At 38.5% G+C, this 21,628-nt stretch overlaps 1 protein-coding gene across 1 annotated transcript in view; it reads left to right on the top strand.

Moving 5' to 3' along the window:
• The window catches only part of LOC136666301 (Fc receptor-like protein 5), a 116,126-nt gene extending 95,156 nt beyond the window's left edge, over nucleotides 1-20,970 (top strand). Inside the window, exons 9-14 of the mRNA XM_066644397.1 lie at nucleotides 4,712-4,736; nucleotides 6,634-6,644; nucleotides 19,182-19,460; nucleotides 20,171-20,437; nucleotides 20,607-20,848; nucleotides 20,950-20,970. Of these exons, the coding sequence (XP_066500494.1) occupies nucleotides 4,712-4,736; nucleotides 6,634-6,644; nucleotides 19,182-19,460; nucleotides 20,171-20,437; nucleotides 20,607-20,848; nucleotides 20,950-20,970 (845 nt within the window). The remainder of the gene's footprint in view (nucleotides 1-4,711; nucleotides 4,737-6,633; nucleotides 6,645-19,181; nucleotides 19,461-20,170; nucleotides 20,438-20,606; nucleotides 20,849-20,949) is intronic.
• The last annotated feature ends 658 nt before the right edge of the window (nucleotides 20,971-21,628 follow it).

The following is a 21,628-nucleotide window of genomic DNA, read 5'->3' on the forward strand; positions in this document are numbered from 1 at the left end:
ATTCAAATGCGTAGGAAATTACTTCTTCAGAATCTGCCTCAGAGGCAGCAGAGGATTATAACTTTCTGCAGGTTCCTCTGAGTCAGTTACATCATACACCATTTTTTTGGCAGCACTTCCAACAAATTATGAAAGAGAACTAAGTCTACAGTAACATACAGTAAATGAAATTTTATTGTACATTTATTTCCTCCAGAGACATGTCTGACAGTCAGAGCAGACACACACATGGGGTCTAGGTGGAGTTTTACAGGTTGACGGCATGGTGTTTGAAAATCTCCACCCAGTGTGTGCTGATCAGGTCCATCACTGTCTTTTGGCTGGTATCAATTACATCTGTTCTGCCTCAAACCAGCGCTGCCTCCAGAACAAAAAAAAATTCTCTTTATTTTTTTTTATGCATTTTTGTGGTGTACTGCAACAGATTGGTTTGATTTTGATTGTTTTCCAATTTTTATGTACATTTTTCTAGATAAAACCTAATGGGTCAGATGATAAGTGGTGTAAAATGACATTCTCCAGCTTCGTGTTTGTTCTGACATTGTGTGATTAAATAAAACACCACTCAGGGTCTTCTGTAGACGAGCTGATCATAAACAGATGTAGATTCATATTTAATTGTTGTAGCTGTAACTGAGAAAATGAGTAACTTACTTTTCCAACACACCACAGTGTAACTTTCTTTTGTTGTGAAAAGAAAAGCCGCTGTGCTGACTTCATCATTTCATATCAGCAGTAAAACCCAGACTGAGAGTGGAGTCTCAGAGCACAGTCTTTACTGGAGACACAGTTACTCTGAGCTGTGAGCTGCCACAGTCGACTGGATGGAGATTTTCTGGAGGAAAGTGTTGTTAACTCTTGCTGTGTTGTGAAGATAGGTGATGGAAAAGAATCTCCGCAGACACGGTTAAAAGTGTAAATACATCTTTATTTACCAAAACAGTGTCTTACGGGTTCTTAAGGATCCCGTGAGAGGTTGTGTTCAATTGAGCTCGGGTCTTCTCTCTCCCGTGTCTATTTGTCTCTCTCCTTCCTGGCTCGAATCCTTTTGTCTATATTGCTCTCTCCTTTCCAAATAAGGCAAACATAGAGAATAGTTTACATTTGCATGCACTTAAGGGAGGGTGTAAAATTGATAGTGTCCTGCCTCACTGACAGCTTATCCTAAACATCCCTCTCTGTAGCGCACATACATATGTTCAGCCATATGCTCTAAAAAACACACTGAACATTTCTTAATACTGTCTTATAAGGCCGTCTGATAAATATACCTCATAATTTCCTCCCTTCGAGACTGTTAAAGTCTCGTAAAAATTTAAGCAACCCATACATGTAAATGTCATAACAAATAAGTGATACCTTCCTACACACAATTTTAACATCACTTGCATTATGATGTAACAAAATTTCATGGAGTGTGAGGGCGAAAAAACCTGCCAGGCAGCCATCTTTCTTGAAAATCCTTCAAACATTTTAGACAGGAAAAATTCCCTCAACGATCCCCTTCTGCCCAGGCGATCACAAAAAATTGTACTCCAATCCAATTAAATTTATTCTATATGTGTAGGGAGTTGACTTAAGTAAATGTATATAAAAATCTCAGAAAATAAAATCAAACCAATGTCCAAATTCAGGCTGGTCGACCCATCGGACCTTCCAGTGGACCTTTCCCTACCTGACACACCCCTTGGCCCTAACATCGATAAAACAAACAAAAACTCTGAGATTTCAATACACTTACACAGATTACATTTCATCAGTCTATAAATCTTCATAATAAACAGTTGTTAAAATTTTTAATATCACTCATATAATGGTTTATCACTATCAAAGATTACTAATAATAAACAATTCAATAGAAACATATGACATAATATTGTCTTCTGATGTGATGTTGATGACATATTGAGCTTCAGCAAGTCTTCACCATTCTGTTTCAAAGTCCTTCTGTTTTATTGTCCTCTTTTGAGTTTTTGGATCCCTGCAGCATTTCAGGAATCTCGAACAACCATCCTCCCTTACAGTGATCTTCCCCCCTTTTTCTTTCTGGAAGAAAGAAACAACAGCCAGTATCTTTTGCAAAAATGACAGATGCAAATAAACATCAAATAAAACTTTAATAATAGTAACATTAATGGATTAATACGTTTAATAAGCTACAGTGTATACTTTCATCTACAATCTTTATACTTGATTACTAAATAATAAACCTAACAAAATAAAAGATAATTTCATAAGTGAATGGAAAAATATATAAAAGTGGATATTCAAAATGGATATCTTTCTACCAGGTTGTTTTCCAACATTTCCTCCTCATGTTTGTCTGAGTCGGTTCTACTTAATAATGGCATCTGTACTTGATTTCCAGGCATTACAACTCCAACCCATCTCAAAATCATAGCTTTTGCACAAGTTAACAACAGTGTACAAAAACAAAACATTATACACACTGCTAAAAGAGCTGCTCCAAAAACTTGAGCCAACATTGCTCCTAGTGGTCCTAATTTCTCCAATAACCAAGCATTCACAGACCATCCAGCTCCTTTTGATGGACCAAACGCCTCCCTTATATGCTTCAATGCTTCTATAACACTAGTCATATTATCCGAATTATCCGGAATCAAAGTATAACAGGCATCCCCTGTTAGATTCAAAGCTACACATAAACCCCCTTGCTTAGCTAAAATGTAATCCAGAGCCATGTCATGTTTCAACAATGTTAATCTGTGACTTTTTTGAGTATTTGACAAAAATTGAAACCCTCTTATTGTTTCATTAGCAAACCCTTGTAAAGTGTACGTAATATTATCTATATGATCTGCTAAAAATGTCACACCATACCATGGGAATAATCCTATACCCCATTTTTCTCCTATACTGATTCTCCAATGATATGCTTCCAAGTTATGAAACTGAGCCATTTCCCTTTTCTTTCTTCTCACAGAATTACCTTCAGAATTCCCTTCATCAGTTGCTTCAACTTTTTGGAGAGTATAAACCTCATAAGGAAGCTTTAATGTTGCCATATAACAACAGCCTGTCCACCCATATGGTAGAAATATGTATGCTTTATCTCCACAAACCCACCAAATATCCTTAAAATTTCCTATAGTCACATTTACAGGCAAAATGTCATACTGCACCATTAATGTTCTACTCTGTTTGCTATCTGGTGTATGAAAATTCACTTTAAACAAAACGTCCTTAGGTTTAGGCTCTTTAAAATCCATCTTATAACGAGCACAATCAGATATTCCCATAAACATCTCCTGTCCATTGTGAGTATCATTGGAACAAAAACAGTCTTTAGTCTCCACAGATTTTACTTCCATCGCATCAGGCCGTGCTGTCAGTATATTTTCATGCTGATTAAGGAAATTCACATATGGCAACTTCATCAACCAAGTACAATTTAATCTAGGTCTAAACAAATGCACTGATAAAGCCATTATTATATCTTCTTCAGAGTTTTGCTGATATATTAACCACGATAAAGCATAAGATTGACACATAGCATGCAGTGGTTCTGGTATTGTCTCTAAAATTGATGGCCATGTGCTTGGTGATGGAACTTTCACCACACATGGACCAGTCAACCTCGTACTCATTCTTACGGAATGAGTTATTTGCTGAAACCATAAATTTCTAGATGCCCATGGGTCTGTGATTTGTAACACTGAAGAATCAAATCCATATGCTTTCCATTTTGCTTCTCTTTTCTGTAATGCATGATAATGGTCAGTCATTTCTTCAGATGTCCAGTCAGAATCAAAAAACTCACTCTGCCCTTCTAAAGTGATTTTCTCAATGGTTACTAAACCCTTTGAATCCATGTCTTCCATTGGGTTTCTAGCTTCAAAAGTCACTTGACTGATATTCACTTCATGCTCCATATTTAACTCTGGACCCTGTGTTATGTTTACTTCCTTCTGCAATGGAAAGGACATTACTTCTGGAGTCTGGGTTACTTTTACAACATTATGTGATCTTGTTATTTTTCCATTTTCAACAGTTGTGCTAGATTCAGATGTACCTGAAGCAGAAGTCATCATTGACAGTGTAGTGCTATTCATCTCCTTTAATGGCATATCTAAAGTAGTAATCCGATTAGTTACATTATTTCCTTTACTTATTTCTGGAGCTAAAGTAATTGGCTTAATTTGTTCTTTAGTAACCTTTAAAGTCATTGCCATAGTGGTTTGGTCCTGAACTCTTTTAATAGATGTAAAAACTTCAATAGGACTCTGGTCCTTTATCATCACTATCACTGTACGTGTTATGTACCCTTCTCTCCACACATTTTGAAATGGCACAAACTTAAGCTCTGGTTCCAAATAAGTACAAGTGTATTCCCCTTGATCTTCCCATGTAACATTACGTAAAAGAATTGAACAATCATCTCTAACTCTGAACCACCTAAAGGCATTAAACAAAAGATACTTTCTCTGGTCATGAGGAAAATGATCAACTTCAGGTCCTGTTAACACCACTTTTTCACCACGACTATTTTTCCACTCAGGAGGACTATTACCCCCTGTATTAAATCTTCCACATTTACAGGGAAGATGAACTGCTTTACCTAATTTAGCTTTAACCACTGTCTTGAAAGGTGATGACGTTGTTGAAATTATCAAAGGCATTAGTGTAGTTAGATGTGATCCATTTATCCCCTCACTAACTTTCAACACTGGAAAAGTAAAATTCTTTAAAGTTTCATTCTCTTTAGTTCTCATACCGTTTAGGTCTAACCTTTTTCCGAACTGGTCTTGGACTTTTCTCTTGATCCAATTCTCTGAACTGTTTTGAAATGGAATTACTGCTTTCTGGAATGGGACCTGCTGTTTCTGGGACATATTGAAATTCAATTTCTCCAAACCTTTTGTCTCGTTTACAATCTGCTGTGTCATGTCTGGCATCATCAGAAATATACACAGAGTCATCAGCATCACCCAAACCAGGGACAATCTCCTCTTCAGGAGATTTACTCTGGTTTGTTTCTTGTATGTTATTTTCAACCTGTTCTCCCTCATGTTCTTTTGGTTCTCCTGAACCTGCAACCTCTCCTCCCTTTGAGAAAGGCTCCTCTTCACTTGGTGCTTTAACACAGTGAGATAAATGATACCACGTTGGAGACCCCTTGACTTGAACTGCCGTTCCAGTACTGCGAACAACTTCAAAAGGTCCTTCTCTGCGTTCGTTATACCATTTTCTTCTAAATACCTTTACAAACACCTTGTCTCCAGGCTGCACTGTATTCTTCCTTTGCTCATCCAGCCTCTCCTGCTCCTCCTCTTTTCTTTGCTTTTCTGAAACGTATGTGGATATTCTTTTATGTAAATTAGCTAAGTATGAAACATATGCTCTCATGTCATCTTCTAAAAGAGCTAAACTTGGACCTTTCCCACTTGTACGCAAACATGGCGTTGGCATTCGTCTGCCTGTCATCAACTCATGAGGAGTCATGTGTAAATCACGCAGCTCACTTGAGCGACAAACCATTAATGCTAATGGAAGGGCTGCTATCCAATTTAACCCCGTGTGCTGACAGATTTTAACAATCCGATTTTTCAAGACATCATTCATTTTTTCACAAATCCCTTGACTTTGCGGATGGTACACAGCTCCCAGACGCTGTTTAATTCCCAATTTTTGCAAAATTAATTTCAACGTTTTATCCACAAACTCTTTTCCCATTATCTGAGGATATTCGATCGGGAAGTCCCCACCTGCTTATGACTTCTCTACACAAAAACTTTGACAACAGTTTGTGCATCCTTACACTTAGTTTATGACCTATTTCCTCATCTGGTGCACTAAGAAGAATATCATCCATGTATTGAATGACAGTACTTTTTAACTTCTGATCTACCCCAACTAAATCATCTTTCAATACTTTATTGAAAATGTGAGGACTATGTTTATATCCCTGTGGTAATCTCTTATACTCATAGAATTGTCCCTTGTAAGTAAACCCAAATAAACCCTGACTTTCTACACTTAGTGGAACACTAAAAAATGCACCACATAAATCTAATACTGTGAAATACTTTGCATTCGGAGGAATTTGGGCTAACAAAACATGTGGATCTGGCACTTCTGCTGGAAAGTCTGCGACTACTTCATTTACTGCTCTCAAATCATGTACTAAACGATAAGAGTTATCTGGCTTCTTCACAGGCAACAAAGGTGTATTACTCTGCGGATTCTGTGTTATCTTCAGAACATCTGCCTTCACAAGACCTTCAATTTGTGGTTCGATCCCTTTGATTGCTTCTTCATTCAAAGGATACTGAGGCTTCCACGGAGGTTTTGTTCCTGGTCGGAGTTCAACTTTCACTGGTTGAGCTGACTTCACAAATCCAATGTCAGTGCTATGTTGTGACCATAAACATTTTGGAACATATCGCAGCATTTCCTCTTTCAAAGAGTTTGAATCCATCTTCTCATTGTAAAGTGATTCATGTGTCATCCTGACGACTTGTGGCTGTCCTTGTCCTTGAGCAGTAATCATAATCTTAATAAATCTCTGATCTTCGCTCCTCCAGATGGAAAGATTCTCTTTAAGCGGTTTAAAGACAACTTCTTCTGCTTCTGCCATCATTTCACCTATTTGTTTCTGCTCACAATCTTCAGACACCAGCAAAGTCACATGTGGTACACTTTTTCCCATCTCAAACTCTTTATGCAAGTAATCATTTTTGTCTATCTTCATAGCAGCTCCTTGTGGTCCCAAAATTATGCAACATGAACGTAATTCAACTTGCTTTGGTTGATGACTCAGCCATTGCTCTCCATCTGATTGTTCAGCATCCTTAAAGTATTTCAGTGTACAATGAAATGGATACTCTGGAGTCTTTGCATCAGGCATGTTTGCTACAATAAACTTCTCCCACATCTTGGCTGGTTCCAAGAATTCTTCGCTAAGATTTCCAATCCAAAATACTGAAGAAGCTTCAGTCTCTGTTTTCATCATCAGTTGATCAATCATTTCACTTGGCACTTCCACTAGGCAGCCGTCCGGTGTACATTTTATTGTACAGTTCAGTTTGCACAAAGCATCTCTTCCCAAAAGTGCAATAGGTGTATGTTCTGATACCAGTATGGGTATTGTAGTCTTCAGATGTTTATAGCAGAGCTCAATTGGTTCTGTGAGAGGAATCAGCTGTTTTACTCCCTCAAACCCGATTGTCCGAATCATCTGACCAGACCTGGGGAGGTGTATAGCATCTTCAGGCCGAATACAGGTGAAAGCAGCTCCACTATCTGCCATCATTGTCAATGGTCGATTATTTATTTTCACCTCTATTGTTGGATCTCTCTCCGGCCCTATTGCTACCAGCTGACACCTCCCACACGAGTTCTCCGGGCATCCCTAGAATCCTGGTTCCGGGCCCCTATAAGGGTTCACAGGTCCCTTGATTGATCTTGGTTGTCCTCTGAATCCTCCTCTGAATCCACCTCTAAAGTATCCCCTGAAGTTTCCTCCTGGCCGGTTGCATTCACGAGCAAAATGACCAAACTGTCCACAATTATAGCACACTTCAGGAGGCTGCTGGAAGTTCAGACTGAATCTTCCTGGTCTTCCTCTTCCTAGATTTCCTTGACTTCTTCCTCTCCATGTCTGCACCTGACCAAACACTGGCTGTGGCCAGGGAGTCACTGGAGCAACTGATGCTGACTGGCTCACTTGAGGTTGAGTCTGATCCAGATGCGGTCCTAGCTGATTAGGAGGCTGACTTTGTATGACTACAGCTTTTTTCTTTTCTTTTTTCTTGTTGTCCACCAGTTGTATTTGGTTCAGCTTCCTGAAGGTCTCTTCATCCTGTATTTTCTGATCATGTTCCTTCTTTCTATATAGCTCCACTTGATGGGCTATATGATCTGTATAGACACTCTTTGCCATGCTTCCGAGACCCACTACTTCTGCCAGTTTACTTCTTACTGGTAAGGGTAGTCCCTTCTGTAATTTGGCTCGCAAAATTGACTGTTCCATCTGATTTAAATCTGGATCATTTCCTTTCTCCATACCTGATGGACTCTGAACACATAGGCTCTTGGGTTCTCATCTTCTCCCAAAGGCTCAATCAGGATATTGTCAGGATGCACATTGGTTGGAAATGAATCTTTCAATGCTCTCCACATTCGACCTCTGATTGCAGCAAACAGCTCTGGATCATTAACAGCAGTTCTTACATATCGTTCTAGGCCCGCTTTCTGTAGAATTTCTTCCATGGCTGGAACTCCCAGGAGATTTGCTAAAAGTCTCTTTATGTCACCTATTGCTGGCTGCGTTCCCACCAGAAGCTCTTCCAATTTTGAAATCCAAGGATGTGCTCCTTCTTGCAATGCCTTTTATTAAAGGATTATTTTTCTTAACTATATCAACAGGAGTAACCCCTTTTGAAACATTAGTGCCCATTTTTAGCATAATAATGACTAAATATGTTCCCAACTTACACTTATTAATTATTTCTCTCCCTCTTTCCTCTGTTTTTTAGGCCACTATATTACCACAATCAATAAAAATCAATCCCCAATTGAATTTGCCAACTTCAGAGAAATCAAACCTTAATATGCAATACAATTCACACCACTAAATCCCCTTTATTAAGTGATATAACTACTAAGTGCACCATAAACCTAGATTTATTAAACATTCAATAACTATCTTGTAATTAAAGAATATACAAATTTATATAAGACTCAACAAGCACTTCTAAATATGATTACCACTAAATATTTGCAACCCCATACACTTATAGCAAAGCTTAGATCATAAATCCCTTTTCAAATAATAATTTTTCTTCATAAACCACGTTGTTAATTCTTTATGATCAAATTATTACCTTAAAAATGAACAACCTGTTGCCAAGCTTTCTTTGAAGAAGTCTATGTCATGTACTATAGCACCAATAATGGACTAAATGCAAATAGATAAACAAATCAATGAATTTCCAATTATTACCTTTTAATAATGAGACCTATTAATGATTTAATCTAAATGTATCAATGCAGGTGTTTGTGAAAGAAGTTTGTGGATAAAATGACTGGCCTTTGTGCAGTCTGCTCTGCTATGGGCAAATTTGACCCCCCTTTTCTTCTCCTGGTCTTCTCACCGTCTCCTTTAAGATGAGACTCACACACATATACACACACACACCCCACAGGATAAAAAGACAAATCGAAATTTAATACATTCAGCTTACTTCTTAATAATTAAACATTCAATATGCTTATTTGTATTTTATTGATCAACATTTAGTTCATTCATAACATTTTTACCCTTCATTCAATATTGTAAACACCTCCAACAAATCTCTTCATTGGCTTGAAGCCCAAACGACCTTAATCTCAAGCAATAAGTTCATCCTTAATTCAATCTGGTTCGGCTTAACCAGTTTAGCATAAACATTTCACATACTATTCTATGACCACATGATAGTAAATTTCCAACCCTGCATCTTGGTTCCTAAGATGTATATATTAAGATAAGATTAATGTACTATGTTGTACTCTTCACATATAAACATCGCAGTGGTATGTTTAAACCCCAGAAAGCACCAATGCCAAACACTCAGAGTTATCCAATATTCACACATTTGGCAGTACTTTCACTTATCATTTGGCAGCTAAAAATTATTATTTTTCTCATATAAAGTAACAGTACTTCACAGAGATCTCAACACCATAGACTATAAAATTCAATCCCTTTTTCTGAGCAACTGAAATAACACCATTCCAACACACTTTATTAATTCAATTCTAATTTCCATCCTGTAGCAGCTCTCTCCATATAAGGTCATTCCTCAGTTCCACTGGCCTAAAACAATTACCCCATTCAATATATCTCAATTTCATCAAACTATTGCATTCAAAGAGAACACAAACAAATTACTGCTCCACCAATTCACTCTCACCCACTATGTTAAATTAATCCTCTATTCCCTTTTATTTTAGATCATAAGCACAACACAAGCACCACACCCATGAAAAAAATTCAGTTCAAACGCACCCATTCTCAGGAGCTCCAAACCCCTGCACAGCACTATACATCAATATTTTCAGATATGCCCAATAACTATTAGTTTCTATTTAAATCAAATCAACGTGGCTTTTATCAGTACATCACAAATCAAAGTCCTACCATTTCTCTCTTTTTCAAAAGTGAATTCTAGGCCTTACACACTTGCAGAAAGAGACCCCCTTGCAAAGCATAAGATTTCAATAAAATTCAATAAAATGAGAGGAACTAGACCCATGATCCCTTTTTTTTTTCTCAATAAAAAGCCATCATATGGAGATTTCAAAAGATTTTTCTCCTTTCCCCAATAACAATTTTCCCTTTAATTCCCATGATTAAACCTTACAGTTTCTCCAATGTACTCTATTAATTACTCAGCTTTACACCTTGCTCTCCTTTCTCCTATTCTCAGCATCTAAAAACGTCTTTCTGGAGCTCATTGTCTATATTTTCTTTAATTTACTGTCTCCCAGAAAGCTCATTTATTTTTACTTTATATATTTTTACTTTAAAAACGTCTTCCGTTCAGGCTCATTGTCATAAATAAACAAACCCCTCATTTTATTGAGGTTCATATTCTTTAAATAACTGTCCTTGAACGAAGCTCATAATTTTTACCATTACAAATTTCTTTCCCTATTAATTTCTAAATCTCTCATTTATCACATTCCCCCTTTTTCTAAAAACACTCCCACAGAAAATTCATGGCTTTTTTACAGCGCAAGGGAGAAACCAGTTCTCCCCCACACACACTCAATATGGGGGTTGATCACTCCCCCTTTTCTCTTTTTTCTCCCAAAAAAATTCTTTCAGCTGACACACACACATGCACAGCAAGACACTCCTTTTTCTTAACTCACTAGGCACACACACATATTCCAAAATCCTCCAAACAGCGCTTACACACACTCATCATTTTTAACACAATTTCTCATAGTCGACCCATTCACACATTAACAGCATGCTTTTTATTGCCGCCCTTATTCCTTTATTCCTTATTTCTTATTCCTTATTTTTAATTTATGCTACCTTATGAGGTGTAATAATTCAAAAAGAGGCAGCATCAATACAGTGTTCGTCAACAGTGTTTCGAGTGGGCACCCCTAATTAAATCTCTGCATCACACCTCCAGTTTCTCATCAAACTGACCCAAAAAATCACCTAGTGAATTTTTCAGGATTTGCGGCCGGGCTAACCCCGCCTCCACGAGGGCTTAAATCCGAAATCTGCGGCTTCCTTTCTTTATTTAACTCTCTTTTCCTCTATTTTCCATATATTTCTCTTCGTTATCCTTAAAACCTTAAATTCCATTTAACCTTAAATAAATTTTAACCAAATGCCACTGGGCCCAGGGCTTCTCACTATTTCAATACAATCCAATTCCAAAAAACTCAAAGCTTACTTTCACGCAATGACTGTGATTCATGTCTTACAGTTTCAAGCAAAAATAGGGCCCTGTTTACCCAAACGTGCATGTCATCATCAGCTCACCTTATCGTTACTAATTAAGCTATTCTACTTATACTTCAACATTTCCTTTTCTTTTTCCTCTTTACTCTTTTCTTCATTATTCCCTTTTATTTTCTTCATTTCTCTATTACAATGACTATAGTTAAAAATTTAGAACGGAGAATCTTTATCCAACACCATTTCCAACACAACACTGCATACACTAATGAGTCTATCTCGGTGCAACCCTTCTGCATCAGACAGCCCAAACACCCAACCAGCGCTCAAATTTGTGAAAATCTCACCTTCTATTTGCCGGCTTTTAAGCGGTAGTTCGAATGCAGGGGTCATCTGAAGCAAACAGGTCACAGCTCAAATCCCATCCTCGTCGCCAACTTTGTTGTTAACTCTTGCTGTTTTGTGAAGATAGGTGATGGAAAAGAATCTCCGCAGACACGGTTAAAAGTGTAAATACATCTTTATTTACCAAAACAGTGTCTTACGGGTTCTTAAGGATCCCGTGAGAGTAGTGTTCAATTGAGCTCGGGTCTTCTCTCTCCCGTGTCTATTTGTCTCTCTCCTTCCTGGCTCGAATCCTTTTGTCTATATTGCTCTCTCCTTTCCAAATAAGGCAAACATACAGAATAGTTTACATTTGCATGCACTTAAGGGAGGGTGTAAAATTAATAGTGTCCTGCCTCACTGACAGCTTATCCTAAACATCCCTCTCTGTAGCGCACATACATATGTTCAGCCATATGCTCTAAAAAACACACTGAACATTTCTTAATACTGTCTTATAAGGCCGTCTGATAAATATACCTCAAAAGACTCTCAGTATTTACACCCTCCTCTGATTCCTGAAGATAGGCACAACAACACAGTCAGTGCAGCAGTGTGTACTCCAGGAGGAACAGAGTTCCAGTGTGCAGCGCTCAGGGAGATTATTATTCTGTGTTCTACAGTGATACCATTCAATTACAGTCAGAGTTATGGGATGACTTCTGTTTCAGTTTTTACAAATGAGTTCAGAATTATGATTATAGATGTTTAGTAATATTTCATGTATGTCATTGGACGGCAGGGTGGTGCAGCAGGTAGTGTCACTGTCACATAGCTCCAGGGTCCTGAGGTTGTGGGTTCGAGCCCCATTCCAGGTAACTGTCTGTGAGGAGATGTGTTCTCCCTGTGTCTATGTGGCTTTCCTCCAGGTGCTCTGGTTTCCTCCCACACTCCTAAAACACACGTTGGTAGGTTGATTGGTGACTCAAAAGTATCCATACGTGTGTGTGGTGCCCTCTGATGGACTAGTGCCCCCTCCAGAGTGTGTTCCTACCTTGTGTCCAGTGATTCCTGGTTGGTTCTGGACCCACCTCGACCCTGAGCTGGATAAAGAGTTACAGACATTAAATAAATTAAAAATGTCAGAAGGATTGCTCTCAGAAGAAAACATTTCTTTTCAAATCCATAACTTTACAGGGGATTGATAAAGTTTTGTTTATATTTTAGGATGTTTGACCATGTTTTTTATTTGTTTGTTATGAAGAAAGAAGACAGTTGTTATTCCCATATTCAGTCACAAATGTTTAATAAAAGGAGATACAAGGTTTTATTCTGTTACAATAATCATTTCACTTTGACTTTTCATTTTGTGACAGTGAGACCAAGGCCTACAGTGAAGGTCCAGCCAGCTGCACGTGTTTTCATCAAAGAGAGAGTCACTCTGACATGTGAAATAAACAGTGGAGTTGATGGGAAATATGTGTGGTACAAGAATAATGCTGAAGTCCAAAATTCTCAGAAGAAGGAATATGAAATCGATTCTGTTGATGGGTCTCATGCAGGTGTTTATACCTGTGAAGGAGCACGATCTTCAGGACAAATATACACAGAGACCAGTAACCCTGTTAGTCTGAGTGTATCAGGTGAGTGTAACACCTTTATTACATTATATTGCATTAGAAATATAGCTCACAGCAGAGGAATGGATGTTTTCAGGAGCGTAGATGAAAGCTTTAAGTGTTGTTTCTCTGATGGAGACAGTGTGGGTGGTTTATCAGGTCCAGCACATTTTTACAAGTTATGGTTTTCATTATTTAAATATTTAATCGTTTGACTCTGCTTCTTCATTCACACGACTGGCTTTTTCACAGCACCACAGCACGTCTCATATCAGCTGCTTCATGAGCAAAACCTCCACTGATCACTGAAGTAAAGCTTAGTCTGAGTTTATCCACCGAGTCTGAGTTTATGGAGCTGTAGCATTTTCCAAATTCAGGAAACAAACAGAGTCCATTTGTGTCTTTCAAACAGCACAGAATGAGCACATTTATTTATTTTTAAAAAGTAAAAGGAACAAATATCATCATATACCAGTGATGGGTGTGTGTTTATCAGGTAAATAACCCTGTAATGAAGGGTCTACAGAGTGAACTGGATCCATTTGCAGGTTTTATTAACAAATACAACAGAGAGAAACAACCTTAGAATCAAAGTCCAGATCAATGTCAGAGAAATCACAAGGAGGACAGTTTCCAGAGACAGATCAAAAACCAGTGTCAGGGGCAGAGCACAGAGTCCAAAAAAGACATAAACATGAGGTAAACAAGTACAAGCCGCGATCCAAAAATCCCAGCGAGAATAAAGGAGCCACGATCAGAAACAGAAAAAGAGATTTAAAAACTGCAGGAGAAACCCGCTCAGAAATGTGCAGAGAATTCACACAACGCTGGACACAGAGCTCTGAGAGAGAGAGAGGGGGGGGTTTGAAGGGGACTGCTGAGGGTCAACCCGCTGATGGAGCTCCAGTCAATATTCTGGAGATGATTTTTCTTTAGGTTCGTCTACAATAAATTGATAAGTCTAATTTGAAGTGGTGAAAAGGACATTTTCCAGATCACACTTTGTTCTGACATTGTGTGACTAAATAAAACAACATTCAGGGTCTTCTGTCCAGCAGCATATATCCGTCCACTGGCGTAAAATGTTTGGCACTGACTGCAAACCACTGCTGATCCACCATCGGACCTCTCAGATTACTCCCCTGTGTTCAGACATTTTTAATCCCTGAAAATATCTGTATTAGACAAGTTTATAGAAGACCTTTTATACACAATGACAATTCAAAATGATTTACAAAACAGTACAGAAACATTACAGTAGAAGAATTAACATTTTAAAATATAATTACAACTTTATAAAAATAAAATAAGAATTAAATCATAAAATGCACACAAAACAATAACAGAAAATACATTGTTAAACTGAAGATCTAACACCTCAGAAGGGCTTTTGAGAGAGTTACAATTAATAAAAGAGAAAAATAAAGAAAGTGTTATAAACAGTCAATAAGGAAATAAAAGGTATATAATAAATTAGAGATGTAAAGGAATAAATGAAGACTGTAGTGTGACACTGAGTGCAGTGTTCATCAAAGACACAGGAAGGTCTTTAGTGTAGATTTGAAGATTGAAATATTTGGGTCAAATCTGACGTCTTCCAGGAGTCTGTTCCAGGTGCAGACAGCATAGTGACTGAAACCTGCCCCCCCTGTGTGGTTCTGACCCGGGGCACTACTAACTGACCAGTCCAGAGTGATCTGAGGGCCCTACTGGGTTCATACACTTCAAACAGATCTGAAATATATTTAGTTCTGAGGCAGTTTATTGATTTATAAACAATTAATATCAGTTTAAAATCAATCCGGTGTTTAATCAGGAGTCAGTGCAGTGACCTGAGGATCGGGGAGATGTGCTCGGTTCTAGCTGCTGTATTTTTAATAAGCTGCAGCACCTAATATTATTAACTAGAGGCAGGCAACACGTCTAATGTGTGTAGATGATTCTAGCTGCTGGACAGTGGTTCAGTCTCTGACCTGTTTACCACTGGTAAGGAATTGATCAGTAACTGAAAATCTGCAGTTTTCATGTGTAAGTTACATAATGATTCACAGATTTAATTATGTTTTTATTATTTATTATATTTATTATGTTTTACTGAAAAAATACACCATAGTTCATTATGTCTGTAAGGGAACGGGAACAGAGTTCCTCCAGTTTTCCAGGGAAATCCATGTAAATAAAGCAGTTTCAGCTGCTTGTTGGATGTAAGCATTAGATTAGAGACAGACTCGAGCCGTTTGGACTTAGATACAAAAGGGCAAAGCGGCAACAAGAAAAACGAGCCGAGACACAACCCGAGAATTACTCCAAAGCAGAATCCAGAGACAAAATGGAGAGAAACACAAAGAGAATTCTGTACAAATGAAGATAAAATAGAAGAAAACTCTGAGCTGAATAAAACAAACAAACAAACAAACAAAAAGAACTATGCGGCTGATATTTACATCATTAGAGCCATAAAACACTGTTTAACTGTTCAACGCCTCCGTTACCCACTGATACAAACATCGAGAGCTGCTGTGAGCACCTGCCCCAAGCGGCGGATAACTGACATTACACTGCCCCAATAGGCTCAATGCTGACTGCTGGGGAAGACAATATAAGGTCAGTATTTGGCAAGATCCGAGGTTTAACATGTAGATGGATGTGGGTTGACTATTTGGCAAACAGTAGGTCACTATTGCCCTTTTTATCTATGTGTTATAACGGATTACTAATGACTATTAATGTATTAACATTGTGTCTTTAGCTCCGCTGTATAAACGGATTTATCTCTATAGCTTCAGTGACTTAAAATCGGACAGTTTTTTGGTGTAAAATCAAAATTCACTGTACTTTCACTGTCTTTGCTTCAGTAAAATATTAAAACTCTTTAAACTTAAAAAAAAACACAAAAGAGATTTCCAATAAACAAATTCCATTAATGGACTTTTTTTAATTGATGGACTTTTTTTTTAAAAGAAATACCTCAACCTACACTCACTTCAAGCCGTAGTGGATCTGTACTGAGAGGAAACCCAGTGACTCTGAACTGTACACTGGGTCAGTCTGCTGGATGGACCTTCTACTGGTCCAGAAACACACAGAGCCCTGAGATCAGAACCAGATCCTCCATCTACACCATCAGCTCAGTTAGTGACTCTAATGGAGGTCAGTACAGGTGCAGAGCTGGCAGAGGACACCCAGTCTACTACACACACTACAGTGATGCACTCTGGGTAAACGTCACTGGTGAGTAAGAGACTTTCACTAAGTGATGATATTTATTGCTATTAGGACTGAACATGTAATGATTTATATTTACATCACTACACACACAAATAGTCAACATTATTCAGAATTCATAACACATCTTCCTTCCACAGCGTCACATATTTATCTGTGAGTTTTATCAGGGGGTGGGGTGGTGTATTTTTATGAACATTGCCTGAAAGAATATTACATTAAGAACTGTGCTTTTAATGAAACTAGAGATGTGAACAAACAATGAAGATTAAATTAGACTGTGTCTCGACTAAGAAAACTGAATGCAGCAGCTCTTATTTTATTAATTTAAATGTGTGAGTACATTTTATTTGTGTTTGTCAGACTTCTAATAAATCTAGCTGTTTCCTTAAAAATGAATCCAACATGAGGCTCCAGTTTTATAAACAACATAAACCTAAACAGCTCTGAGGCCCGTCATAAATATATTTATTACATAATGAGGTGAAAAATGAATAAATAAATCTACAGTTTCACTCCTCAGTGTAAAGGTGGAGAATAGTGTTCTTTGCATGAAGCCAGTGTTTGTTTCATAAAACACCTTTCACTGGTTGTTGTTTTGGAGAATGTTTATTGTAAAAGAGTTATGTCAGGGCTGTACAAATGCGGCCAGTTGTAAGATTTTAATTGGCCCGCGGCTTTACTTTAAAGAATACATCATTAGTGGCCCTCTGGCACCTGGCGGTTTTTCCTTTCGCCTGACGGTGGCAGTAGAGCGCTAATGTATAGGACACTGCACCACTGTGTTAATGAACTAATCTAAACATAAACACCGTTTATTTCTCTGGACCAAACCTGGGCATTGTACGGCCCCCGGGCCGCATACGGCCCTTTGATTGACTCTGACCGGCCCGTGTAACGTTAATTGGAAATTACAAAATAAACATATTTTCTTATTTTACCTGATGCATGGACTGAAGCTGCATTGCTTTTATTTTGAAGTTGTTTTTTATTTACGTACATGATGACGCAAAACGTATATTGAGGCATGGGCGTGATTTGATCGTTGTCACTAGCAAGTCACAAGATGACTTTAGCCCTCAGAAATGTCTGCTCATGCTAAAAAAAGAAAGGTAGATGCCGAATGCAGGGTTTTCAACAAAAATTGGACTGCTAAGTATTTATTTACTGAAGTGAGAGGTAAAGCCGTGTGTTTAGTTTGCGGGGAGCAGATCGCCGTGTTTAAGGACTACAATTTGAGTCGGCATTACGAGACGAAACACGGGGAGAAATACAAGAACGTGACTGATGCTGAAAGGGCGCGGACATCGGAAGCTTTGCTAGCTAAACTGCAAAAGCAGCAAGGCTTTTTTACCAAGCTTCTTTTTTTATTTTTATTTGCATGTTTAGCGTGTTTTTATGATGCCGTTTTAGTGATTAATTGCCTTTCCCATTGTTTTGTGAAATTCGCTTGAATAAATTACATTTTTTGGAAGGCAACCTCATGTTTTCATTGCTTAATTATAACATATACTCTTACCAGCTTGTCAAAACAATGCTATTTACTGCTTTTTACAAAGAAGTACAGTTAATATTATGCAGAATTGAGATCAGCCTTTTGGCCGGCCCTCCACAATATTTTCTGTTTCTCATGTGGCCCCATGGAAAAAATAATTGCCCACCCCTGCTCTGGACCAACAAAGTAATTCACAGAACGACATTTGGTGATTTCTGCAGCAAAAGAAACCTCAAAGTAGACCGTGAGAACCGGCGATTTCAAGAGAGAGGGAAGTATCTGCAGTAAAATGTTGGATTTTACACTCTTTTGATCTCCTGCAGCAGTTAATGCTCTAAAATAAAATTCAGTAGTTAATAAATACAAACTGTTTTGTAAATTTGTGTTTTTCATAAACACACTGTTATAAATAACTCATGAATGATACATTTGGAAAGAGAGACTGGCCCTTAAGACTTTTTATATGATACTGTTTGAAAAGAGTTTGGACACCGCTGAACTGCTCATTGTTTTAAGTTTAAAGAACATTCAGATTAAAGGTAATATATCAGTTAAAGGTTATTTTCTAAAATTATTCATTCAAGCCTAGAAACTCTGAGGCAAAATTATAACGGATGATCTTTAAACTGATATATAACTTTTTTAATGTTAACTCTTAACAGATTCACTAGTGACCATTTCCATTCTGATTAAATAATATATATATTAACTGCTCTGGGTGATTGTTTGTGAGGAATTTGGTGTGTTCTCCCTGTGTCTGCTCGGGTTTCCTCCCACAGTCCAAAAACACAGGTTACTAGGTGAATTGGCTCCTCAAAGCTTTCCAAAAGTATAAATGTGTGAGTGAATGTGTGAGTGTGTGTTGCCCTGCGATGGACTGGCGCCCCCTCCAGGGTGTGCTCCCACATGGCGCCCAGTGGTTCTGGGTAGGCTCCGGACCAACTTTGACCCTGAACTGGATAAGCAGTTACAGACAATAAATGAATGAATGAATAAATATAAAAAGGTAAATTATTAATATAATCTCACAACCAACTCTCATTCAATAAGAGTCTCATGAACTGTTATTTAATCATTTGTATTTTTACAGATAATCCTACAGCTGTGGTGTCCAGTGTAAAGCCTGATGAACATGTTTTTAAAGGAGAGAATGTCACTCTGAGATGTGACATAGAGGCAGGAGGAGACACTGAGTGGAATTACATCTGGTTTAAAGATAAGAATGAACTAAAGCAGTTCAGTAGATCACAGGAGATTACAGTCCGCTCTGTTACAGAGTCTAACAGCGGTAAATACACCTGCAGAGGGGAGAGGAAAAGTGACTCTCAGAAGTCAGAGATCAGTGATGCTGTTACACTGACTGTGTCTGGTGAGTCTGGGTTTGAGGTGTATTTTCTTGTTAATTATACTGTATGTAATAATCTTCTCCCTCTGTATAAACATGTTTGTGTCTGTTCTATTCTCCATGTCGTCTGTGTCAGGTGAAGCCCAGGCAGTATTGAGTGTGTCTCCACAGAGCTGGCTGACTGAAGGAGACTCAGTGACTCTAAGCTGTGAGGTTAATATCTCCTCTAAAGGCTGGACGTTCAGCTGGTACAGAGCTGTTCCCTACAGACAAGGTTTAACCCAGATTACAGATGTTCATGGTAAAGTGGTGTATTCTGTAGAGCTCCTGTCAGACAGCAGAAGAGGAGCTGGAGGCTCCTACACTCTCAGTCCTGCTGCTCCGTATCACACAGGAGTTTATGTGTGTGGAGCAGAGAGAGGAGAACCAGCCTTTCACACACAGTACAGCAGTCCACAGCCGCTATGGATCACTGGTGAGGAACTAGAGCCGGTGAAGAATATACAGTCAGAACAGTCCACATTTATTAGTACAAAGTCAAAATATTTGATCTGTCTTTGAATCTGAAGGAGACGTATGCACTGGAAGTGTGAAATATCATTTAAACACAAGTGTATCTTCCTCCACAATGTGTTTTATTCATTAAACCAGTTCTTTCTGTGGACAGTGTGTTTCTCAAGCATTATGTTAGTATTCAGCAACGTGATACACATCCGTCTTCTGTGTATTTTCAGGTAACTCTCCTCCAGTGTCTCTGATCATCAGTCCCAGCAGAACTCAACACTTCATCACTAACTCTCTCTCACTGAGCTGTGAGGGACACAGAGACTCTGCTGGATGGAGAGTGAGACGATACCCACACAGTGAGCAGGTGTCCAACTGTTCTTCAGTTCCAGGGTTTACCTGCAACATCAGCTCCCTCTCCACATCAGACACTGGAGTTTACTGGTGTCAGTCTGAATCTGGAGAGAGAAGTGATCCTGTCAACATCACAGTGCACAGTGAGTCTCCACTATTCTCATCAATAATAGAGGCTTAATACAGAGGACTACTGAGGTTTTGAAAGATAATATTGGGCTTAATTTTTCAAGCATAATGTAATAAAAATCGAAATACAGTCACACTAAATACCACAGCACACTTTTACTGACTCCTGTTTCTATCCTGCAGATGGTGATGTGATTCTGGAGAGTCCTGTCCACTCTGTGTCTGAGGGTGATTCTCTGACTCTCCGCTGTTTAAATCACTCCACACAGTCCTCACTCCTCCCAGCTGATTTCTATAAAGATGGAGTACTTCTCCAGAAGCAGACGACAGGAGAGATGACCATCCATAAAGTCTCAAAGGCTGATGAAGGTCTCTACCACTGTAAACACCCAGAGAAAGGAGAGTCTCCACGGAGCTGGATCTCAGTCAGAAGTGAGAAAAAGCTTCCTGTAATTTAATGCTTTCTCTAACTCTACAGTAAAGTATTTAACTTTAAATGATATTCTCTATATTTTTCCACTCTCAGGTTCTGGATCTGCTATTATAATAGGAGTGGCAGTGGGGGGGACTGTTATCTTGCTCCTCATTATCATACTGGGCTGGTTCTGCTGTTACAAGAAAAAAAAAGGTTTGAAAACTCATGGTCAGTGTATTGTGAATATGTGACTGGTCGGTATTTTGTGGCTGTTGTTGTAGGTTCATTTAACAAGCTTTTATTTTGGATGTTTAAATTCTTCATAATGAAAAGTTGTCAAAACCTGAAGAGTTGCTTAAAGAGTCATGTTAAAAATGCAGATAATTTATTGACATTAAGGTATAATTTGGATCACTTCATCAAACACAATTCATCATGCAACACAGTTCCTTGTTCAGATGTTAGTTATCTCCCGTCTTGACTATTGCAACGCCCTCCTGACAGGTCTTCCGGCCTGTGCTGTGAGACCACTACAGATGATCCAGAATGCTGCAGCGCACCTGGTTTTCAACCAACCAAAAAGAGCACATGTTACACCCCTATTAGTTGAGCTGCATTGGCTACCCTTAGCTGCTCACATCAAATTTAAATCACTAATGATGGCCTTCAGAGTATTCACTGGTTCTGCTCCCATCTTCCTCAATAGACTCTTAAAACCATACGTTAGCGCCCGCCCTCTCCGTTCCTCAAAGGAGCGCCTACTAACACGACCAACCCCCCGTACAGGTCA

The sequence above is a fragment of the Hoplias malabaricus genome, chromosome 14 (assembly GCF_029633855.1).
Source record: "Hoplias malabaricus isolate fHopMal1 chromosome 14, fHopMal1.hap1, whole genome shotgun sequence".
NCBI lineage: Eukaryota > Metazoa > Chordata > Actinopteri > Characiformes > Erythrinidae > Hoplias > Hoplias malabaricus.